This window comes from Notolabrus celidotus, chromosome 20 (assembly GCF_009762535.1).
Source record: "Notolabrus celidotus isolate fNotCel1 chromosome 20, fNotCel1.pri, whole genome shotgun sequence".
Classification (NCBI taxonomy): domain Eukaryota; kingdom Metazoa; phylum Chordata; class Actinopteri; order Labriformes; family Labridae; genus Notolabrus; species Notolabrus celidotus.
In genome coordinates, this window is record NC_048291.1 from 21100664 (window position 1) to 21126942 (window position 26279).

Below are 26279 nucleotides of genomic sequence, written 5' to 3' on the forward strand. Positions count from 1 at the left end.
TGTACTTAATATCTTCGAAATTGCAGCATTATGGAAAAATTCACCCCCTGTACAGTGTGTGCCAATCGAGAAATGAGCTATCCAGACTACACTTATTTTTTCTACCAGAATGTACGTCTTTATTTCTGCTGTACAGATCGGCTTTTTTGAATTGGTGTGTATGTGGTTTCCCTGGTTGAGCCAGCCTCAAGTGGACACTCAATGAACTGCACTTTTGAAAACTTCCCCATTGGCTTCAATTCTTGCGGCCGGAAGTTGCTGCTTGGTTAAAACCTCTTGACGACAGCGGTTAACTTTTACTAACGTGAGCAATTCCAGATGCAAACTGATCACACGTCATGTCAAATCAATCTGCGGATAAGAGTTCTGATATATTTTGCTTTTGCTTGTTGACAGGGAAAGAGAACCCCTTCAGGGGGGACAAGGCCCCTCCGCTTCATGTCCCGGTCTTGTCTCAACCTGTTGGGATTTATTTCCCATAACTACCTGCTGACCATACATTATCCCTTACATACAAAGTACTAAAGACACCAGATGTATCACAATTGTTGTTTATTTTGTGTAGGTACAGATCCAATCTGAAGGTTAATTCTCTGCTGTTTTATTGCCAAAATAACACCTTCCTTTGAGCCTTCAAGTTGATGTCTTGATACCAATGGTAAAATATTCTGCTTATACAAAAACAGAAAACCAGGAAAAAAATAAACCGATTATCGTAAAGTTATGCGTCATTGTTCAGAACATTTTAGTCAGAGTTTTGGTTAAATTTAAAGTGGGAAAAACTCCAGTTTCTCACAGTATAAAGTGAACCCATTTATTGCCATAAATGGACATCTTCTTCTGCATTGTTGCTCAAATCCATCTATTAAACAGTCACAAGCTTTGCTTGATTCAAACCACTTATCATATGACTGCATGCAACTGTTGGCCTACCGGTTCTGAATGAACAGTGAGCTTTAGGACTTTGAACTGAGTTCAAATAAAGATTAACTGTGTCACTTACAAGCCTGTTTATGGGGGAGCATACACTGTGGCACAGAATGTAAACACACCGCCTCAGCTGGAAACAAACAGTACTTCTCAATGATTGATTGTAGATACACATTATGTGGATGGGGCTATGCAGTGAAAATGAAAATAGTGGATACTTCAATTATAGACGTTATCCCTATAACATGAGAGGTTTCTGAATTACAGTTATCTTCCATATGATGGTAGAAATCTTTAAAACATTACATGAAAATCATCAAATACGTGTTAGTACATCAGGTAATCCTTCCAAATTGTGAAAATGAAGCACACTTGCAAAAGAAGACGGAAGATTGTGAAAGTCAGTCAAATAGTAAATAGATTTTTTTAAGGCAAAACTAAAACAGAGATAAATTACTATCATTTATTGAGTGAAAATAACACGTGCACACACAAGTTTCTCTTCAAATGAATGCCCCACCCCACTGGTGTTTGTGTTCACAGGATGATTTAAAAACTGGCCCTCACATGCAGACAATACAGATGAAAAATAAACTGCAACAGACCTTATGCAAAATCAACGTTTGATTTTCTGTGTGGAAGTGGGCGAGGAAGCAAAGCACCTTTGCATATAATGAAAGGATGACCATAAAGATTCTGAGCAGCACTACGAAACAAACTCTGCATCTGATGCACTTCCTGCAGGCTTGAATGTTATATCTTGAGAAGTATCTTGATGGCGCCTCTTTGGTTTCCCTGTCAGGCTTCACATCTCCTTGAACAAAAACATCCCGACTATTCTAAAAGTGCTCGTACAATTCAAGGAATGTACATGCCACCTCCTCAGGGCCTCTATGTGACCCTGTGGGGACTTCACTGACCTTGTGTGAGAAATCCTGCAGAGCCACCGCTTCATAAATCTCATCCTGGGCTGACACGCTCTTTGAAAATGATAATTCTAAATGAGCTGTTTTGCTTACGGTCAACTGGTGGTGTGATGTCGTCAAGAGATCACAAGAGGTATACTGGTTATGTCTGAACCCTGAATACAAGCTGTACGGAGGTGGTGTGGAGGATGTGTGTTCATGTGTTTTCTGTGATGTTGGTTGTGATTCAGCTTATAAAATATGCAAGATTAATCTCTTTTGGAGCAAAACCTCGAAAGTGAAATGGGAACATCTCTGTGTTTCAGTTCACACGTGGAGCTACAGGACAGTACTGGTACGGAGAGCGAAGAAAGCTTTTGAAATCAGGCTAGAGTCCTCTAACATAGCACTCCACTTTAAAACATGAAAGCTATTAATAATGATAATACAGAGGAATCACTCCTAACACATTTATGTAAAGGACGTGGAGCTGTCTTTTGTTTCAAGTGATGAAGGCCTCTAGCGTGACTCGTCTTATCTTGATTATTCAAAGTTTGCGCTCATTGATTCTTCTTGTTTGTTAAGTGAGAACATCATGCATCATTCGTAAATGATTCTTTTTGGATTTCAAATGTATCTAGCAGCATATTTATACTCTACAGTGAAATGTAGGCAGTCAAGCATAAGTCAAACTTGCACACTGTCAGCAGAATATTCAAAACACACCAGGGAGGCGGAGCCCACCGCAAAGCTGCAGTGCTAAGGAATCCCATCCTACGAGGATATCTCATTGAATGTCTGCGAGACACGCTGGGCTGGGTGGCTATCAGCTGATTGTGCCGATTGACCACACTCAAAACTAGAAACCGAAAGAGTCTTAGTGGAGAGCTTCGCTGTGTGACACAAAAATAACAGCACTTAGTGGTTGTTTTTGCTTGATTTGTCCTCCCTCTGCAGAGCTGGAGCGATCAGATCAAGATCAGGGAGGTGACAGGAAATTCCACAGTCAGCTCTGTCGCTCTTAACACAGTCCAGAGTGCAGAGAGAGCCCGCTCAGATACTGGCTCTACAGGGGGGTGGTGGGGGAGATAAGTGCCGGCTGGGCTAAGAGGTTAGCTAAGGGGGGAGTAGGAGGGGTTGTTGCGAACCCCCAAAAGAGCAGATCTCACGTCACCACTTGCTGCACTGTTGAGCGTTCATGAGAGCAGGACTGGTCTCGGCAGTGCAGCCTCCTGAGCAGCCGCTGGAGCTTGCTGGAGAAGTTCTTGTTCATCTGCCTGTACATGAGAGGCATCACAAAGCTGCTGGAGAACGCAAGCAGCTTGGACACGCATCTCAAGAAGTAATAGGTAGGTAGGTAATGTGCGTTGCTAATGTACCCCGGTGCACCGGCGACAGTGTGTACCAGCAGGGTCATGTAGTACGGGGTCCACAGTACAAACTGCATACAGACTGAGGCAAGCAGCAGTCTGTGGATAGAAGGGTCCAAGCGGGCGGAGTCCTGATCCAGAGGCGTGGACTCCTTTCTGATGCGCAGAATGAGCACGAAGGCGTAAAGAACGGCCACAGCTGGGACCACGTAGCCGATGAACATCATGATGGCGTCCGCCGCCTCCTTGTTCTGCATTTTGGAGCACTCAACCATCTTAGTGGAGATGTGGTTACACACGTAGAAAAGCAGCGAAGAGAAACTAGTGAGCACCGCCCCGCCCCAGATGAACCCACACACATGTTTGGTGTTATACACACTAGACATGTACGTGCGAGGTAGTGCCCGCTCTATATAGTAGTCCAGACTAAGCAGCGTGGTAGAGTACATGATGACCAGGGAGGAGATGTTGAAAAGGATGAGCAGAGTGATGTACACCTCGTTGTTGTACTCCCACACGTGCCAGAGCGTGAAGGTGGAGCTCAGCAGCTCCACGGGGGCCACCACATTAAGCACGAGTCCCGCGATGGCCATGTTGACGAAATAAACATCCGGCATAGTCATGGACACCTTGTTGGAGAGGTTGACCACGACCAGCAGAGCGTTGTAGCACAGCCCCAAAGGGAAGCATACCAGGAGGTAGATGAGGGAGAAGATGGACAGGATGAGGCCGTAGTCCTGGCAGAGCCGGAAGTCCAAGCTGCTGTCCGTCTCATTGTAAACCATGCAAATCCACATCGCTGGGCTCTGACACAGGTCCAGTCTCTTAACAGGTCAACTGTTGGCAAAATGAAGAGGAAGAGAGTTAGTTACAGCACTGATTATTAACGTTACTGAGCACGATTTCATGTGCTTCATCTCAATAATGACTCTTATTTGATTGCAACAGTAGCTTTTTAACAACTCATTTTAAATTAAGTCCCCCAATTAAAGTTCTGGTTTCATTACTCATTTGATTTTTAACAAAACAAACATGTACCTAATGTAATCACCAAGGAGAATTTTCAATTTTTTCACACACACAAACTTGATCCAAACCGGGACCACCATCTAGTTCCCAAGCCAAGTCCCTATGGACTGAGCTACTACCACCCCCAAGAACAATTATCATACATTTTGGTATACAAGATGCACTTCTTCCATTAAAAGTTGGGTCGAGAGATAGTGATATCATCTGCATAATATGGTACAGGCCAATAAAAGATTAAAAGTTAATTATTGGGATTAGCAGATATGGCTGTCATAATAAGAATAACAGGTCAATTTAGGCCTCCCAGATATCGGCAAAAGTCCAATGTTGTGCATCACTAGCTGCACATACCGATCAGATCAATAAACCCTTTCTAAACACAGAGAGTTTGTTTGTTTCATGGCGTTTTACACTGAAGATGGAGTCATCACCACTATCACTCGCTGTCACTATCTCACATGTCATACTGGTAGCCGTTTACATCCCCCCTCTGCCAAGCCGACTACAGTGTCCAACGTTCTCAACGCTGCCACAGACAGACTCCAGACAGACCACCAGAGTGCCTTCTTCCTGATCTCCGGGGACTTCAACCATGTATTTATTTTCTACATAGCTAAATATTGTATTCCCTCCGATAAATAAAGTATTTCTGAATCTGATGACACCTGGTTAGAAGAGTAGCCCAAGATCGCTGTGTGAAGCAAGCCAAGTTTAATAGCGAAAAAGGATACAATTATGATATAAATAGACTTTGTGGAGTGCTGGTTTGATTAAAAAGACTCCTCGAGGGCACAGAATTAGCCCAATGGTTAAATTGCGGGTCGGTGTAGCCGGTGGACCACGTTGGATTCCAGCCTGCGGCCCCTCTTCTGCATACGTCATTCTGCTACTCTCTCCCAGTTTCCTGCTCTATCCACTGTCCTCTCCTCTCTGAATAAAGGTGTAAAAGCCCCAAAATATAACTTAAAAAAAAAAAAAAAGGCTTCTCGATTCAATAAAACAAGTGACCAGCAGTGGTGGCATGACTCCAGACAAACTGGTCTGTTCTTCACAAATATCAAATGTGCCACAGGCTGGGTTCAACTAGCTACTGTCAGGGTAGCTAGCAAGATTGCAATCTTCACACGGCCCTCTGTAAACAGAATCTGTAGTTGTTACTTCCCCCATGAGCAGCATTCAGCTTCTCTGTTATCAGTTTCTGTGCTCGCAAGAGGAGCAGGCGAGGCCTTGACACAAAAACACGTTGGCCATGGAATTCCCATTATGCACTGTGTAACACTGTTAATTTCACTTCACTGCATCTGACTGGCTGAAAACAAACGCCTCACAATATGTTTCATTTGCTGGCTCAGCCTCAAAACTCACCACTCCTGTTTGAGAGCCGACTAAAGCAAGTGTTTAATGCCTATGCAAGCTTTTTCTCTCTCTCTCCCTCTTCACATGGTCGAGCAGCCAGATAAAGAAAAACACTTCTACATTTAGACACTTCACAGACTGCTGCGGTGTTGCTCTGAGGGAAGCGCCTGCACCTTCTGTTCAGGTTACTGGCACACTGACGGGGGCCGAGCACGTGGTGATGAGTAGATTTATAAAGAGGGAAATGTGAGGCAAAGCTCTGGCTGAGGGTCAGGGAGGACTTGATCGGGGGGTTGGAGTTCAGTGCAAGGTCATAGAAAATGATCATGCACATGTCGGGAGCGTTTGTAATCAAGCCTGATGGAGCTGCAGGTTTTCAAAAGGCTCAGGTCGTACTGTTGCGTAACTATCTCAGGTCATTTACAATATCTACAGATGAAAATCTGATCAAGGAAAGTGAAGACGATCAGACGGTTTTATTTCATTCTCTCGCAATTTGTCTGAGATGTTCCCACGTGTCTGATTTTCTGCCAAAGCTGCTTTAAAAGGAATAATTATCCTAACGACAAAACAACAAAAACAAACAAAAACAGAATTTCTGGAACCCTCCTCTGTGAAATCCAAAGTGCAGGAGGTCTGTGTTGCAGGAGGATGAGTAACAATGCCAGTAAAGGGGAAGCGTTCCTCTGTTCCCTTACGTAACACCACAACAGAGGGGCTGTTTTGGCCTTAAGCCTGACAGAGACACACACACACACACACACACACACACGGACACACACAGGCTCAGTCCCTCCTCTGTAATAATCCAATTGGCTGTAATGAGACTATAGTGGAGGCTGGAGCTCCAGAGCTGGACTGGAGGAGGAAAGTGTAAAGTTACAGACGAAGGACAGCGGTCAGACCTCGTGTAAACACTGTGACTCATTTACTATAACAGGCCTGGAGGAAAGCACAGAATTAGCCGGAGTCCTTTCACAGAGAAGTTTCCCGCCTGTGATGGAGACCGTTAGAAGTTCTCCTCGCTCATCTGATCACTTACGGAGGAAATGACTTTCAAGAGAAGCTGGTGATAATTAAAGGGAGCACTGTGCGTTATGGCTGCTTGTCCCCATTCATTAGCACCTGCTGCATTCAGACATTTCAGCCACCTTTTCATTACCACATTGGCTCCCTGTGCAGACTGTGATAGCTGCAGGATGCTGACACTTCTGGGTTTTAACGGAGTCAGGGGGTAGTGCTGCACTTTTTATCTAAGTGCAATCGCGAATGCAATGTGAGAATGTGCAATTATACAACCGCACAAAAGGCTGCCATTTAAATAGCTGAGTGTGCGCGCGTGAACGTAAACGTTACAACCTGTCCTTCCTTCACCCAACGGCTGCTCTGACTCCATGTGTGTGTGTGTGTGTGTAGAGCTTGCTTGAGATCTTTCTCCGACTACAAGTCAAGAAAATTTTGCATGAGCGAGTTGGCAGAGGGGATGATGTTTATATCATGTGACTAGTGTGTAACCAGTGCTGTTTTGCACGGCAGTATGTCCTTTGCCATTATTTGTTTATAGGTACTGTGAATATGTCCAAGTACGCTTATCATCGATATAAAGGCAAATAGTGTCGTGACAATGGCTGTTTTCAAAACTGCCTACTATACTAGCAGTATGTACTGATTTGGCCCAAATGCAGTATGTAGTATGTGAACAAGAGCAAAATCTGCAGTATGCCAAAATTACCCGGATGTCGTATTGATTCTGGAGAATTTCTCAGTATGCATCAGACCAGTCTCTCTTGCGTACTATTTCCCACAATGCACAGCGCTAACGATCAGCTTTTTTGACAGGGGGGGGGGGGGGGCAGTTTGTTGGATACTTAAGAGGCATTTTTAGAACGCAGCACGGAGCAGGACCGCTGGACAGATGTAGTTATGTGACCAAGGTTTTCCTGTGGTAATTACTGAATCAAGGATTATCCTGCTCCTCTCCTCATCCATGTTGTCTTTATGGTGCTCTGAAAACCTCTGACCTGTTGACTCCAGGCCTGGCTCCGCTCATCATGACGGTTTGTTGTCGTAGTTAAGATAAAAACGATCTGGTGATGACACAGTGTTTTATTCTGAAAATTAACTGGATGCTTTCATTTTGTTTCTCCAGCATCCAGCAAAGTCTTGTGTATCTGATCCGGAGGGCTCCGACCTGCCGGATCACAGAGGCAGCCTGAACGCAACGGAGCGGATCCAGTGGAAGTTAACACATTGACTAGAATCAGATTCGGTGCTGTGACACGTATCTGGTGGAATTTGGCCATTACCCTTCTTCGCCTGCCGTTCCATATCTTGTAAACATTATCAACATGTGAAAAGGGCTCAGGAGAGCATTCAAGTCTGCTTATCCTCAAAGAGGCTGCAAAGAAGAAGACATGTAAATCAAATTAAATCCACATTTTGATACTACACCCCTCTCCACCCACAGTTAGCATTGTTCTGTCTGCACCAAATCACTTTGTGCAACTTCCTCTCTAGTGCTGTAAGAGTCAGACCACTGTGACTCTACACATCCTGCCAGCAGCCCACGATAATGAAATCTCTACATTTCCACTCAGCTGAGCAACAAACAGGAGAGGTGAAAGAAGACATCTACGCTGAGTCAGAGTCTTTGGCCTTGAATCCCATGAGCTGTGTGTTTACATTCAGAGTAATGAGGAGCATTTTACATCAAGTTCATTTCAGATTCTGACAAAGCCGCTGAAGGAGGGTTGAGGAGAGGGGAGGTCAGATTAAGGTCTTTAATGTAATCTACAGTTTGTATTTGGCTCTGGTTCTGACTAATATTCGTCCACAAATTTTTTCCTATTTAAGTACAATTTCTCATCGTTTTCACTGGTGCCTGGTTGTAATACGGTATTCCCGCCAGACAGTGGCTATAAAGCGTCTTAAAGCTGTTTGCTGACCGCATTAAGTAAAAGAAGAAGAATGTTAACTACATTAGATAGCAAAAGAAGAAGAAAACATAAGCGAGAGTCGCAGCGTTTTTTTTCCGTTTCTGAATCTCACACTATCACACATGTATTTCCAGAGACTGAGAATGGCTGTAAAATGTAAGCGCCACGCCACGCCACGCCATGCCAAGACATAAAAATCGAGACAGACGCTGTCAGTGCCCGCTACTAACAGCACCTCGTCCTGCTGCTGGTTAACGCGACTGCCACAAAAACGGGCTGTTAATGGGACAGGTGTGTGTAGGTGTGTGTAGGTGTGTGATTGGGTGGGAGGGGGGAAGATTATTCGAATAATTGCCTAATAGATGCTAGGGCTGGGCAATGATTTTCGAAAACATTTTCATGTTGTAAAAATCAAAGAGTTATTTCGAACATTTTCTCATTTTAAAAGTACAAATTTTCATTGTTTTCCCCGGTGCCTGGTTGTAATACGATATTCCCGCCAGGCTGTGGCTACAGAGCGTCTTAAAGCTGTTTGCTTACTGCATTAGCAAACAGAAGAAGAAGAAGAAGAAGAATGCTAATTGCTGTCAGTGCCCGCTACTAGAAGTGCCTCGTCTTGCTGCTGGTTAACACGGCTGCCACACAAACGGGCTGTTAATGGGACAGGTGTGGGTGTGGGTGTGTGTTTGGGTGGGAGGGGGGTGATTATTCGAATAATCGCAGAATAGATGCCAATGATTATCAAATAGTATTTTGGCTCGAAATGGCCATCCCTAGTTCTGACCCACACTGGGAGACATCCACACTTACAGTGTTTAATTACACAGAAAATAATTCATGTTTAACCAATAACTTTCTATAGCAGCATCTATCAGCAAGGCCAAATAAACTTGTGCACACAGTTAGGTGTTAAGAGACATCACATGCCATATTTAGTCATGTCACTCAGCCTTTTTTATGCTGCATCATCTATGCAAGAGTTTACTTCCTGTCAATGTTCTAATGCCATTTTTCTACATGCCAACTGCAATAATTCAGCTTCTACTGCATCTTATGCTGATTTTACAGTGTTGTTGACATTTTGATTACTCAAATTAATGTTGGGCCATTGTAGGACCAGGATGAAGCTTCTAGGGGAAGTAGTCAACCTATCAGGGCTCCCAGTTTTTTAGCTGAGCGATTATCAGGCCAGGACTTTCTTTCATCACACTCTTTCTCAGTCTAGCGATTTAAGAAGTGTGAGCGAAGCCTGAATTGTGAAATAATAGCTATAGCTACTTGCAAATGAAAGCATTCTGATTAGAGAGTCCAACTTCACTGTTTACATGGACGCTAAAAAGGGTGATCTGATTAGAAGGTGGGTAAACATGCATCAAGCATTTAATAGGATTAAAAGCATTTGATATGGGGAGAGATGTTCTACCGCGCTAATGTGCAGAAAGTAGGGAAATGAGAGAGAAACTGTTCCTTCCGTTTGTTCCTCTTGTTAGAAAACACAGCAGTCACTAATGTGAAATAATGTAATAAGAAAACAACACTGTCGCTGTGCTTCACGTTGCTCCTTGGCTTGCCCTTTGCTGTGCACCACAGGTTTAACTCTCCTCCTGCCTTGTGGTCAACAATCTGAGTTCTTTGCTCGTGCTATGTTACCATCCGTTCTGCAAAAGTTCACGTCACGTAGGGGCAGGCGTGCACAGTAAGAATAAATTTACCCCAACCAGTCGGAAACAATCAGATCAAGTATTTAAATGATTGTTGATCCAAATAACAAACAGCACAACAGCATACTCCAACCCCTCCTCCTTTTTATAGATTCATTTGTTCTGATCAGGCTTTTATCCGATCACGAGTGGTCCATGCAAACATCCTGATCCATAGCTGGTTAATTGGTAGACGTAGAGATTAACAAAGAAGCTAAATTATCCTCAGCTAAAGACGGGTTTGCATCATAATCTGTTTTCATACAGTCAGATACAATAGCTGACAATCCTACTAAATAGAAAACTGGACACTAAAACAATTCCTGTTTTTACACACAGATTTAGGGCTGGGCGATAATTCGATAACAATAATTATTTTTCTCAATATAAATATAAACATTTTTGATAAAAGTTTGGTATAAATAAACGTGATTACACCAAGTGGCAACCTCCGGTCTCAAAATATGAAACCCATGCGCAAGTGTTATAAACTGCAATTCATCAAGAATCCGCTTGAGGCTGGCTGCAGAAACACCGGAAACCACATAGACACCAATTCAAAAAAGACGATCTTTGCAGCATAATTAAACATGTTAACAGCCTGGTTCAAAAAACAGCTTGGGTCTACATAGCTCATTTCTCTATCGGCACACACTGTACAGGGGGTGAAATTTTTTCTAATGCGACGGTTCAGAAGATATTAAGATTACAAGTTTTTGCCCAAATAAGAACATGACTGACTTGACTCCCAGGCGTGAACACAGCTGTTGGCTCGGAGGCTCAAACCCCAAATTCTTTATGTCACAATATGCCAGATTGAGTTCTGCATTACCAATATGGCTGCCGCCGCCAACAGCACTCAGGAACAGATGGTTGACATCACAGATACTACGTCCATACAGTCTATGAATTACACCCCCAAGCAACTGGAAAGGGAGGGGGCGCTAATTAGCCTCAAACGCTAGTTGCCACCCAACATTAGACAGAAGAAGACGGCATTGAACAGCCATAATGTCGCTGGGTGAGAGGTAGGCGGGGCTTAAAGATGTTCGGAGCAGAATATTAACACCACAGAAATGAGCGACACGGAAAAACACTCAAAACCTACCAGCTCAAAGCAGAGTCGTTAGTCTGACACGGTGTCGACTCTGCGTTAACTATTAACTTAATATGAAATTAAGACACTTAGTTAAATATACTTTCAGGATGTGGGTAAAGGAAGAGGACAGAGATAACTTCTGCTTTAATATCCACCTCAACCGTGATGCATTCACTGCACTGTGGGAAACAACATCACTCTGCCGTAACCCTTAGTAATCTTAAAGGGGAGTGCACAACTCGAAACAATACTCTACTAACTGTTTGATATTTCTTTGTTGTAAATAAAAATAAATCCAGATACAAGCTAACAAACTGTCTGGTTTCTTTAACATTCACTCATGAGCAAAAATCATTAATAAAATGATAACATCATTTTCAATATCGCCCAGCTCTACACAGAATCCTATCATTACACAGACATATTATGATACAATACATTTTAATCTATTAGCTATAAGTAAGAACACATGAAGTTTTACCCTGGATTGATATGAGTTCTTGTAGCTCCCTGTAAAGATGCCAAACCTGAAACAACATGTCTGAGCTCAAGTAAACAGAGGACAACATAAAGAATAATCCTCGTCGGGTGTCTCCTGCATGACTTAGACTGCAGTCATAGACATGGATAAGCCCCCTCTGAACTTCTTGCCCCGCTCTATGTCAAAAGCAGTTACGTTAAATATTCCCAGAGGGGGGGTGGGCCCTGCTTCAGCATGCTTCAGCCCCTCCAAACATGATCTCGTAGCAGTGACGCCCACGTGCTTGACGTCTCAGTGTTTTGAAGCCAGATCTCTTGCGCTGATGGGAATAGTGTGACATGCTGGGCCCACACCCCTCATATTCGCTTACTGGAATTTACTGCTGCTACTCAGAAGAAAAAAAAAGCAGAGAAAGAGTGATGTCACATGATTCACTGCTCGTGTCAGTCTGCACCAGCGTGCTGTAGAGCGGCAACAGAAAATTCCACGAGAAGAAGAAGTGAGACGAAATGACGCACATGTACACATGTTGTGACTGTGGAGCAATGTCAGAGGTGGAGTTAAACACTGTGACACTTGATGCACCAAATCCTCTGGTGATTAACAGTCGGTTTGAAGTTCAGGGGGTGTTGTGCTGAGAATCTTTCATTCAAGAACAGCCCTGAATCTGAATGCTGGTTTCACTCATTCCTCTGCTGCCTATTATTCTTGGAGAGCGGCCCATTAACTGAGAGTATTAATGTGAGATCTGACTTCAGGTGCTTGCTAATGCTGCATAACATTTTGCAAATTAAAATTACTAAGCCCTCAGATGGGATTTAAATACTTGACGTAGACTCAATTTCTGTGGAGGCATTATTCATAATTCTCCCAAAGTTATTGCCAGTTTTTGAGAGAAGTGAGTCACAGGAGTTTTTGTATTTTGTCTTTGTGGGTAAGACAACTTGTTTCATAGCAGACTCCTTGGTAAGTGTAGATTTGTTCGATAGAGCTCACTCAGCTACCTGCCAGCGCTCCTTCCTGCTAATCTGTGAATCAACAAATCTTGACATGGTAACCACAGAGGAGTTAAAATGTCCAAATTCTCATAACAGAATGGATTCACTGTTACAAAACACTGCATTTGCTTTTGAAAAACACCATTTCCTCATATCAAGTTCTAGTGTAAGAGGCTGCGGTCAAGCACAGGTCGTGGTCAGTCTGGACAGCTTCCCTGGCCTCCTTTTCACAGACATGTCATGAACTGACCCAGGCATCAACAAAGTCAGAGTTCAGTGTTTAGCACAAAGCAGGCTTACTTCCCTTAAGCCATGGCACACATGCACATGTCCCATTCAGTCACATGGATGAAGTTGAGGACATCAAGTGGAAAAGGCTTAATCTCAAGATGTGTTTAATTTGCTGAGCAGTTAGAGGCGTTCAAGGGAGAGGAGCCAGGCCTGATGGTTGATGGGAGATTCGGTCAGGTGGATTTGTGGGACACTCTGAGAGACTAGAGGTCATCTATTTATATTTATTTACGAAAAGCAAGTTGGAAAAAATGTTGTTTTCTAGCTGTTGATGATCAGATCTTTATGGGATCATTTAAATTGACAAAACTGTACATAAAATATTAATTACACTTTAATTAGCTGTGATTTTGGTCATATCTGAGTAAGCTTTTGAATCCAGCCTTCACTTCCAGTCTAGTAAAGGTTGCATATTTAACCCTCCTGTTATGTTCGTTTCTCTGGAACAGCAATTATGTTCCTGGGTCAATTTGACCAGGGGCATATTCAATGATCCAAAAGTGTCAGAACCCCCAAAAATCCCAATACACATTTTTTAAAATCTAAATGTTAACTCCATTACTAACCATTTAAATCAATTAGTCCATTGGTGTTCTTTAATTCTCAGATCATGGTTCAATGAGGATAACTCACTTGTTTTTCATTTAAATTCATGTTAAAACTTGTTTTAATGTACATTTGAAAGCCCTAAATATAAATACAATAGTTTTACATGACATTGATTTTTGCTTATTTATTTTACATTTTGAATTCTTTTTTTTTTTTTTTTTTATGAAGTGATGTTGATAAATGAACACGATACCTTTTCTTTCACATGCTGCCCAGATTTTTATGCTGCATTTAGCTGGTTTGGAAGTCATATATTACCTAAAATAGACTTTAAAAAGGGTCAATTTGACATAACAGGAGGGTTAACAGACCTTAGCTTTGGGAACCAATGACAGATGTCATGTCAACAAGATGTGGGTTGTTATTCATGCTTGAGCAATCTACCACAACTCTGCAACTTCACTTCCTTCTGCAACTGAAGGAGCTTTGAACTTAAAAGGCATCTGATTAAACTGATAGCAGCCCTCCTCGCTCTTGCGCAAAGCTGATCCCGTGAGAGACATCCTCAGGTGTTGTTATTTTCCCGATATTAAGCAGTCGTTTAAAACCGTGGAGAACTACAGCTGTAGGTAAAGGAACACGGTGCAGCCTGTCTATTTGTTATTGCGGACATTGTGTCTCTCCATCACACTTGACTGCACAGATCAAAGCGTGGATAGCTGTCACAGCTTCCCCATTATTCTGCTCTTTCTGCTGCTATTGTTGGCACAACTCAGCTAACTTGCTCACTCGCACCTCGCCACCTTTCAGCGGGGCAGCTTAACTTTCCTAATACTATAACCTGAACATTGAAGACAAGATATAATAGGTTGGAATAAACAAGAAGACAGGAAAACTCACCAGAAACGTAACGCTTTGGGTTTCACCTACGGAGGCATAGGGTTTGGATGTAGCATTTCCACTGCCATTTCTCAGTCGTTTCATTTGACAAACACACGTCCAAAAACACGCACTTCGCCTGTCCTCGCGCTCTTCAAGCCTAAAAACAGTGAGAAGAACCGTTTTTACTGCACGTCGCGAGCCACGGACATCCTCCAGCAACTTTTCGGACGAGGCTTGTTCTGAAAAGGGGGCCGTCCGTTTCAGACTTTACTACTGCTGCTGGAGTGCTGCTGAGCCCCACACTGTGTACACACGTGACCCTCCCCCACTGCCTCCTCAATCGCTCGCTCGTTCTGCTGCTCTACGTCCGCGAGGCCAGAATGGCTGTGCTCTTCTCTGATTGGCCGCACGGCAGAGAGGAGGGGCGCGAGGGATACACACGCATTCACACGCACGCACGCACGCACGTACACAAACATAGAAAACCGTGAAGGTTAACAAAATTCCGATTTAGAATAATAGTTGATGAGTTAACATACATACTATAATATATTTAAACTCTTTATTTAACCCCAAAAAACAGGTGTTTTATTGAAAGCATTCAAACTAGAATAATAATAAAAGCAAATCAGATCAGATTAGATTAGATTAGATTAGACTAAATTTAACCGAACAGAACCAGAACCAAACTCATGCAAACAGATACAGAACCAAACTCAAGCAAACAGAAGCAGAACCAAACCCAAGAAAACAGAACCAGATCCAAACTCAAGCAAACAGAACCGAACCAGAACCGAACCAGAACCAAACTCAAGCAAACAGAACCAGAACCAAACTCAAGAAAACAGAACCAGAACCAAACTCAAGCAAACAGAACCAAAACCGAACCAGAACCAAACTCAAGCAAACAGAACCAGAACCGAACCATAACAATCAAAGCAAATCAGAGTAGATTAGATTAGATTAGACTAAACTTAAGCAAACAAAACCAGAACCAAACTCATGCAAACAGATCCAGAACCAAACTCAAGCAAACAGAACCAGAACCAAACTCAAGCAAACCGAACTAGAACCGAACCATAACAATCAAAGCAAATCAGATTAGATTAGATTAGATTCAATTTATTGTCATTGGGCATGTCACAGGTACAAGCAATGAAATATAGATTGCATCTAACCAGAAGTGCTTTAGCAGTAAATTAAATAATATAAATAATACATAATATACAGAGTTATGAATGATGAATAAATATAATATAGGCCTAAGATGTCTACATGAGTGATTATTGACTATTGCTACAGGTATGTACAGGCTATGAACAGGCTATGACTATGGTTATGGTATACATTAGACCATACAGTACAGTAGTGCAAAGTGAGTATAGGAGATTTACATTTTTGACCATGATGAAGTAATTTTTTAAGGTTTTACGGTTTTTAAAAACAACTTTAAGCTCCTGAAAGCTTGTATTTCCTTAACACGGAAGTTCAAAGATGAAAATGGTAATTAAAGTGAAGTTTCAAATTTAAAGCTCCAATGAGCAACGTTATGTTTGTGTCCCCTTTGGCGCCCCCTATGGACAAAGTGATATTTTTTTGCTGTTTTTGTCCTGTGCACATGAAGATCTGATAAATATCAGTGTCCCAACCAAGGTGGGGACTTAACACTTAGTATTAGCCTACTACAGTAAAGCGACATCCAATCATGGTCACAGTTTTCATTCTTGGGGAATATTGTAGCATGTTGGAGTCTGCTCCCATCATTTTGTGTTTCCTCTACCTTAACCTGAACCTAGTTTAACATCTGTGACACTTGACTCTAGGCGACAAGTGCCCTCTCAGCTTCCTTCCTTTGGGAGGAAATGTGTCAAAATTCCTTCCAGGATGCTCTTCCTGTTGAGAAAATGTAGTCCCTTTTCTATTTCCTATTCATGAATGAACTGTTAAGCCTATCCCGTGCCACCAAATATAAATGTCACAGATGCAGAATTGTAGAATGAAGTTGTTTTGCTGCTGGACTGTAGTGATGGGAAGTTCGGCTGGGGTTGGGGTTAGGGTTAGGGTTAGGATCAGGGTTAGGATTAGGGTTAGGGTTAGGATTAGGGTTAGGGTTTGGGTCAGGGTTATGATTAGGGTTAGGGTTAGAACCAGAACTAAAAGTAAGCAAACAGAACCAGAACCAAACTCATGCAAACAGATCCAGAACAAAACTCAAGCAAACAGAACCAGAACCAAACTCAAGCAAACAGAACCAGAACCGAACTAGAACAGAACCAAACTCAAGGACACCGAACCAGAACCGAACCAGAACTGAACCAGAACCAAACCAGAACCGAACTCAAGCAAACAGAACCAGAACCGAACCAGAACCAAACTCAAGCAAATTCAACCAGAACCAGAACCGAACCAGAACCGAACTCAAGCAAACAGAACCAGAGCAGAACCAGAACCAAACTCAACCAGAACCAGAACCACACTCAAGCAAACAGAACCAGAACGAAACTCAAGCAAACAGAAACAGAACCAACTCAAGCAAACAGAACCAGAACCAATTCAAGCAAACAGAACCAATTCAAGCAAACAGAACCAGAACAGAACCAAACTCAAGCAAACAGAACCAGAACCAAACTCAAGCAAACAAAACCAGAACCAAACTCAAGCAAACAGAACCAGAACCAACTCAAACGAACAGAACCAGAACCATACTCAAGCAAACAGAACCAGAACCAAACTGGAGCAAACATTATTAATATCCTCAGTGCAGGTTGGAATTGAGAAAAATCAGCTTGGATGGGCTGATCCGATTTCTCCTCTCAGTGAGAATTTTCCCTGTCTTTGATAAGAACCCTAACCCTAACCCTCTCAGGAGGAACAGATGAAGTCACGATACACAGCCTCCCCTCCATCACCTGTATCCTATATCCTCAAATGTGATTGGCCCATGCTGACCAATCAAAATAAAGTTCTGCTGTGAGCAGAGCTGGGGCTGAGCACTGTGAGAGTTAAGCAGCAAAAGGAAAAAACTGGGAGTCGGCTCTCTCTCAATGTGAGCCGGCTCTTCTGATTCACTATAAAGCATCGGGTCTCAGAGCCACAGCTTTTGATCATGACACATCACTACTGGACTGCCACAAGAGGCAGTAACGGAGGCGTAACAGAGGAGACATGGGGTCACTGTAAATGTCAAAGTCAGCAAGATTAAAGAGCGCTGTGTGGAGCTTGTGCTTTTTGTTTAAATGTAGCATCCCTCATTCTTAAAACAAGCCTCTGCAACAGGGCTTCAATGAAATCCCACCTTTACTGCACCTTTTTATCTACACAATGAGCCCTGCAATATTAGTGCTTGAGTTTGTCGTTTCACATTGCATTAAGGCGATGCGGAATTGTGAGATGCAGGGGTTGTAAACACAGCAGACATATTAATTCAGACATGCACACACTGATGGTTGAGCTGTTACACACTGCCACACTCTTCCCCCCATTAAACCTCTGTGCGTTACACATCATATACAAGGCATATCAGAGGTGTAAATATCATGCCTTGAAAGTATATATTGTAACCATGTAGTGCTGCAGCACTGCATAAATTCTCACGCTCTGACACCAGCATTTTGCCATTGAGGGCGTCAATGTAAATTTACAAAGTGCGGAGGGCCTGCAGCAGTCTCAGTGTGAAAAAAGCTCCCTCTAAGATGACCTTAAGTTGTTCAAAATAAGATTATGTGGCCTTTTGGATACCCTTTATGTGGAGAAAATGTAATAAGCTGCCCGTCTTGTGTGAAAACTTGTGATAAGTATCCTCTAGGGGCTAAAAAAACAGTGATGAATTGCCCTCTTGGCTGCCTTTCTAGTGGAGAAAATTCAATACAGTGCCCTTTATTCTAGAAAATTGATTGTACTCATCATAGAGTGGAATTTAAGACTTTAAGAATTTAGACTTATTTAAAAAGTGAAAAAAACGTATTCTAAAGCAGGACTTGGGAGTAAAGCATCAAAAACACATGTACCAGAGCTTCAGCTTGTGCCTGCCAGTGAGGCTTCAGAGATATGTCACAGTTTTTCTCATCCGCCTTAGACCAAAATAAGGTTGTCATGTAATTTGTCTGTTTTTTTTATCACTCTGATCTCACCTCCTCACAGAAATGCCCCTGAGGTGATTTAAATGTAAGTGAAAGGGGAAACAGTCCTCAGTGTATCTGTACTTAATATGAGGTTTCAGTAGTTCCTGTTATGTTATCGTCAAGTGGATAACCACCTCAGTCACTTCAGTCAGTGTTTCTATCCACCCAGTGTGGCTCAGAGAGGACAGATTGTCTGGGGAGAAATTTTTACTAAAAGGAATGTGAGCTTGGAAGTTATCCACTTGACATGTCAAACTCTGACGGATAGAGCTGCAGGTTAGCTTCAGATTAACTGTGGATTTTGTCCACATAGCTTTCATTGAAAATGCATTAAGAAGGGTTCCCTTCATGACAACTAATCCTGTTCCAACAATCATAGACGCTGAGGCTATTGTTTTAATAAAAAAATAAAATGAATATCATGTCTGCGTGCCCAAAGACCAAATAAGGTGCTTTCTGTTGTGATGAACATGAGGGAAAACTTCCAATAAAGCAGAGGAGATTATCACTTTGGGAGGTATACTGTAATAAGTACAGTCAGTTAGAGGGATGAATTGCCTGTGTGTGTTCTGTTGAATGGAGTCTTTAATTAAGCATCTGAAGTTTGCTAAGAAGATTAAGGATTAAGATGTAAATTCTTCACTGCTTATAGCACATAATCTTGACATGGAGAACAATGCTCTGAAGCAGATGATTCCAAATGGGTCTTGTTTACATAAATACTAATTTCACGATAGACTCATTTCGAGTCAACAGCACAAATATATGTGCATGCATCTTTAATTTTTACAATACTGAATTAAACTGTCACCAGCACTTAAATGTTGGGTTGTTGGGTGGTCGGTTGTCAAAATGGAGGTCTGAACCATAGACTGTATAAAATATGGACGTAGTATCCGTGACGTCACCCATCTGTTTCTGAAGCGCTGTATTGAGGCCAATCGTCTGCGGCAGCCATATTGCTGCTGTCGAGCGAATGTGACGTAAAAAGGCGGGCTTTGAGCCTCCTAGCCAACAGCTACAACGCTCCCAAAGTCAGCTGTGCCTCTCATTGGAGGACTCATAATCTCAATATCTTCGAAGTTGCCGCGTTAGAAAAAAATTCACCCCCCCTACAGTGTGAGCCGATCGAGAAATGAGCTATCCAGATTAAACTCGTCTTTTGTACCAGGCTGTAAACATGTTTATTTCTGCTGTAAAGATCATCTTTTTTCAATTGGTCTGTATGTGGTTTCCGGTACTTCCGGAGCCAGCCTCAAGCACATCCTCGATGAACTGCAGTTTTTGGCACTTTTGCATTGAACTAATATTTTTAGACCGGAGGTTGCCGCTTGGTCTGAACAGTGGACTCAAATTCTGCTGAATTTCAACAGAATCACTACCGGTGTTTCACTGAAAAGAGTAACCCACGTGCAGCGCTAGTTTAGCTAAGTTGGTAGAGCAGGTGCCCCATGTAAAGGGGCTACAGCCATCGTCGCACCAGCTGTAGGATTGATCCTCGCTCTCAACAGTATCTGGTGCATGACATTATCTCTCAGTATCTGGTGCATTTCCTCTCTCTCTCTATCTGTCACATCTATTGAAGGCAATAAAGGCAAAAAGCAACCAAAAGTAATATCCAAAAAATTGCGTCAACTGGCGAAATGCGTCATCATCGTCGACGTTACAACAGCTGTTGAAACCTGGGATGAGTCCTCAGGATAGGCATTCATGAGAGTTTTCAACAGCTGTTGTGGCTACGACAACCACTGAAAAGCACCAGTTAAAGCGGCAGAATCTGTGGCTGCAAGCTACTAAAAAAATAGCTGCATCCAACCCTCAGTTCAATCAGGTTTTAGCTGCTGATCAATAATATTTACAGCTGATAATCTGAACCACATTTCCCAAAGTGCAACTGTGTGCAGCAGAGGAGAAGTTACAGGGGCAAGACAATTACAACTTCTCATGTCGTGGCAAGTTTAAGTGAAAGCTGGAATTACACATAAGTCATGTTCACGTTACAATTATGTCATCAAACAAATAACTATGACAGCTAGCAAGCCACAAACAGAAAATGATAATTAGCATGCCATGGCTGTGATTTTCCATCTTGTTAATTATCACCAAGGTTTCTTACTCCTGCTCTAAGCTTATCTTTGGATTTTTTAGGATTTCTTAGTTCAAGACACAAAAGTTAGAGTCTATGTCTTGATATTTGGCGTTTGGACATCACCACAATTGACGTAGGCGCTAGCATCAAGACTTGAATGATGTTGATGTACATCTGCCATTTCTCATAATCAGTCTGTCTAAGTAGCATTGGCCAACTTAATGGGTAATCTCTTTGCATTGGGTCTATGATCTATTCAGATATAAACCAAGTGAGTAAATAATATATTTATTAAAATGTTCATGTTGCTTTTTTTTTGCAAAAGTTGATGCCATACTCTATTTTTGAAGACCCAAACAAACGTATAATCCTTACTGCACATTACGTGGGCTCTGATGAGTTATACAGACAGGGAATAAAGAGTAAAAGGCTTCCAAATGTTTATTTCAGTTGTCACTGGTAGTCTAAAACCCCTGTTCTTATCATTGCGAAGCTCAATCCATGAGCTTGAAATAACATGCAGCAAGGTAACATAAGGTCCTAATCATTGCTTTCTTTCTTTGCTGATCCGTCCCTTAATTTCCTGCTCAGCACCTGAGGGGCAGCAGATTTCAGCAACAAAGCCCTGAAAGTGAGACTCATGAAGTCCACAGTGCTAAAAGAGCCTGGAAGCAGATATTTCATTAGACTCTTTAGGAACGTCTCTGTGCCCCCGTCAGGATTGGATTATTCCTAGGCCTGCAATAAAAATGAGAAACAGTGATGAAAGATTTCTGGAATGAACAGATTCAAAACAGAACGTCTTTACTATGGCTGTGTGAGTGCCCTCGAGCTTTAGAGAGAGTGCGCGGGAGTACTGACTTTAAATCTCTTGCGACTCTGTGGAAGAAGTGAGAAGATATAATAAAAAGGAATGATTAAAGAGCATATCTCACTGATCTTGTATTCAAGCGTCTGCTAACCAGAGTCATGCTCAGTCTGATAAATCTTGACCTTTTTCCGTAACTGTAACTCAAAATGTTCTCTGCTTTTTCTTCTCTGCTGATTAGATTCAATGAACTACAACCAGGGAACTCTGTGCCCTGAAGATCAGAGTCACATTATCTTTGCAGCGTAAAGATAAAAACATATTCCAGGACAAAAGCGAAATGATTTGTAATATAACAGGAGATGAGTGTGGTGGGAACACGCAATCTTTCCGTTGACATGTGCTATAGTGATCACTTATGCAAGACAGAGAACCGCATCTCAAGAGTGAGTCTTGAATGTCAAGTGTTTCGCTTTCCACAGCTGCATGGAGGATGGAGCCAAATCAGAAGCAAGCTAGGTAAGAGCAGAATGGAGAGATATTCAGCATGCACTTAATATTATATTACAACCATAATTACAAAAACATCTCCACACTTATAAGCTCAGACAAAAATGCTTAACGCCGGTGTGACAAGTGTAGGAGTATCTACACAAGAGCAGGATAACTGTAGCACTTGTGGATTTGGGATTTAACTTTGCAGGAAGGACATTAAGGCAGCTGCAAGAAAAAGATACAATACACAAGTTCTCACAACACGTCCAATCCAAAATATCCTAGCCAACGCAAAGAACATTCTGGATCATAAATGACTACTCATTCTCTACTGTTCACTTATTTCACTACATATCAGTTACTGTACTGAAGTTTGGGGAAACATAAAAGCTCACTGCAACCGCTTTCAGTACTGCAGAAAAAAAAACATCAGAAAAGTAAAACACTGATTTCCGTGAACACAATTAATGTTCCTCAACTCAAAACCTTAGATTTATTTTACCTTGTGGATTCTAAACTGCACAAATAATGTATAAAGCAAGAAAACATCTGCTGCCAGGACATTATGAGTGTTCGGACTATAAGGATAAGCTTTTGTATTTCAATCTGTGGAAGAGACTCAATACAGAGCTACAGCAATGTAAAAAAAATAATTCAGTTTAAGAGGAAGTATAAAGAAATTATTTTAATAATAATAATAATAATAATAATAATAATAATAATAATAATAATAATAATAATGATAAAAAAATTAAATAATGAGGGGTTTGCTTTCATTTTATGTGTAAATATAGGATAAGATATGAAGATTTGTTTTGTGGGAATGCATTCATAAAATAACAGAAAATGGATAGTGAATAAAGGGGAAGTTTGATCTTCTTCCTACTCCTTTCCGGACATGTAAATTAAAATGTTTTATTGCTAATTGATGGAATTTAATTTCTTATTTCTCCTTTTTAACATTTTTTCTATTATTATGATTATTGCTGTAATAATGATTATTATAAGTAATTATCATTACTATCATTGTTTTTATTATTATTGTTATTATAATCATCATTAATAATATTGTTATCATTACTGTTATTATTACTATTATTTTAATTATTATTATTATTATTATTATTATTATTATTATTATTACTATTATTATTATTATTATTATTATTATTATTATTATTATTATTATTATCACCATCATCATCATTAATCATATTATTTTGCAAAGCATCGCCCTGTAGAGGGGAATCAGAGTTCTAAAAGTTTGTGAAGTTTTTGAATTGACCATACCTGTCATATTACATCTGTCACCATGCACTAAAACGCAGCACAAACCGATACAAAAGGATCCCTCATACAGATCATGCTGCAAGCTTTAGGATATAAATAAAACTAATGATTGATGACAGAGCATGCATCGTATCGCCACTTCTCTTCTTCTATTTTTACTTAAATAACGTTAAATTGAAGATATCAGAGACTGAATGTTCTCAATTGATGAATGAGATTAAAGAATAAATTACTTGATAAAAAAAAAGAGATGATATGACATACAGTAAATAACCATCAGGAGCAGGCTCTCAGTTTAGTCGTGTGCGAGGGTTTGGTGCTGTTGCAATAATCTCTCACATACTGCAGATTTCCACAACATTAATCCGATTAAATCTACCGTATATATTGACGCTTGGATTACAGTTTCCTTCCCTTGTATGATGTGTACAAGAAGCTTTTCAGTTGATCTATAAAAGAGGGACTCATTTCAGAGAACATTTGCTGTCAAAGTTCTTTAAAGTCTTGATTTTCTGTTGCAGTGTCGTACAAACGTTGATTACTGCTGCTTCGCATGCCAGAATCTTTAACATGTTTCTTAAGTGCAGCAGGGGAGAAAGTGAGTGTTAGTGTTAGGGGCAGAGTGGACTGTGGCTCTCAGGACTAAATCACAGTTTATCCCCAATCAAGCTCTGAAATCTGTTCCTATTCTTGGAAGCCTCAGCACCAAAGCGAGGCTCCGCTCTGCATTTACTTTCCCCTAAAGACTTTAGGCTGCATGACGACTTATGGCTTGTTTACAAATGAAAGCGTATGCCTAGCTTCAGTCGGGGCACGATGCATGTCAGCTGTTTGCACTGCCACAGATGGTCACAGACACGTAATGTGAGTCAAATGGTAATGATTAAACCAAAGTGTCTGAGGTCATGTTTGAATCCTGGATTATATCATCAGATTAAGTCATGTCTTTTCTTATAGAGAGCTACCAGGATGCCAACACTGTTACTGTACTTACAAACTACAACCACTCACAGGAGAGGACACACCCCTGTGCCTGTGACTTTTGAATTATTTTTTATGAGGAGAATTACATGCACATAAACAGAGACACAGCCTGGCAGTACAGTGCATGCTGTGCACATGCCTTTAAGCTCAGAGGCCTGGGAGTGCACATTAAGCTCATTAAGTCTGTGGTGGAGATTATGTAGTGTTGCAGACCAGGCACCGGCGTCCAGTGGCTGGGATGTCTCCTCATTTTCAGATAACAGGAAGGAAGTTGACAGACGAGGGTGGGTGAGCCTAATTCATCCATTGGTCTATGAAATCAGACATGTGCCTTTTGAATAGTCTGAGTCATCTTGTTTGGGTATAATTGGACATATGAATTTGAATGATGGAAAAGCACGCACCCTCTTCAAAAAACAAACAAGGTCAATGCAAATAAAATATTAGTAAACTGCAGCAGAGTGGAGATAAGAAACAAGCTCCCTCTGCATAACATAAACATCAGCATGAGCCCTGCAGCTTGATTTTTTGTTTTACCATCATGGCTGATTTGGTACCACAGTGAGGGCTGTCATTCTGTCCGACAGCTTCCTGGAAAAAGCTTCCCATGTAGCAGGATGTGTGTGTTGCCACAGTCGTGCACACACAGTATGTGTGTGGGTTCACTTTATTGTTTCTTTGAATGCAAATGGAAAAATAATAAGGAATCCTAGTATAGCTGAATTGCGGTCTTTATAAGAGAATATATGTGGATAAAAGGGATTTTCTTGCTTTGTAGAAAGAATAAAACACAAGTGGAGTCTGTATTAGCATGTGACTTTGTAACAAATGTCTGTGTGTGTTTCCCTGCTGCTTTGCAAAGATTTTTGATGGTGAATTTGACATTCCCTCCCATCTATCTATCTTCAAACAGCTCCCCTTACATGATTCTTTAATCTTTGTGCCTTTCAGGTCCATAAATCTCAGGAGCAGTAGTAGCTTTTGCTTTGACCTGGCCCGCAGCCCTCTTTTTTGTTTACGCTCAAGTAAGAAATATCCCTTGGCAGAGGATGACAGATAGTAAATCTGCTTAACGGGAGCATCCTCCCTTATGCTAATGAACAGCTATTACTATGAGGAATAACTTTGAGAAAACTCTTGTGTGTAAATGGACTACATTTACATAGACCTGGGGCGTCATTGGCCTAGTGGTCTAAAGTGCACCCCATATACGAAGGCTATGGTCGTGGGTTCGACACTCGGCCTCGACCATTCATTGCATGTCTTCCCCCGCTTTCTACTTCCCACACTTCCTGTCTCTCTTCAGCTGTCCTATCCATTAAAGGTGAAAATGCCCCGCAAAAAATAATATTACAGTTAGAATTCAACACAAAGTCCTCTTACATTAGCTCATTCATACACTCATATAGCAGTAAGCTAACAGTCCCCCTCCAGTGGGCTGTCCCACTAACACGCTGTGACCAAATACCTAACATTGCGTAAATCACGCGTGACCCTGACCGTGCTCACATCAGCATGTAGATGTAATGATCTCTTTAAGTACACATCTCTGGAGAGGCCTGCATGCTCAGCAACATTCCTGGAGTAAGTGAAGAGGATAGTTGGTGTTATGGTTGTGGGCGTGTGTTAAAAAGAGGGGCGTGCAGAGTAACTGAGGTGGTGCTCAAGTGCAGGCAGAAACAACATGCAGACAGCTGTTTCCACCCACAACTCTGCTGTTAGCTTGTCCTCAGCAGAAGAATGAGCGCTGACCTCAGGTCAACCTTGTAATGTATCCTTTTCAATAACATCCACCTCAGCCGTATACTTTAACGGTAGTGTTATGACACGTTCCTTGGGTTCTTGTTTCATCTGTCAAGGGAAATTTAATTGTTGCCTTATGTCACAGAATAGGAGTACAAATCAGGTCATTATGCTTTTTAACTCAACACTGAATATCCAGGAATTAAATAGCCTCTTTATCGTG

The 26279-nt window shown here is 41.6% G+C and overlaps 1 protein-coding gene across 1 annotated transcript; it reads right to left on the reverse strand.

The window, feature by feature from the left end:
* Positions 1-535: 535 nt before the first annotated feature.
* gpr146 (G protein-coupled receptor 146) lies at positions 536-14889 on the reverse strand. Its single transcript, XM_034711591.1, has 2 exons — positions 14545-14889; positions 536-4042 (listed from the first exon to the last, which is right to left on the reverse strand). Exon 2 carries the CDS (start codon positions 4000-4002, stop codon positions 3001-3003), a length of 1002 nt encoding a protein of 333 aa, XP_034567482.1. The 5' UTR covers positions 4003-4042; positions 14545-14889; the 3' UTR covers positions 536-3000.
* Positions 14890-26279: the final 11390 nt, after the last annotated feature.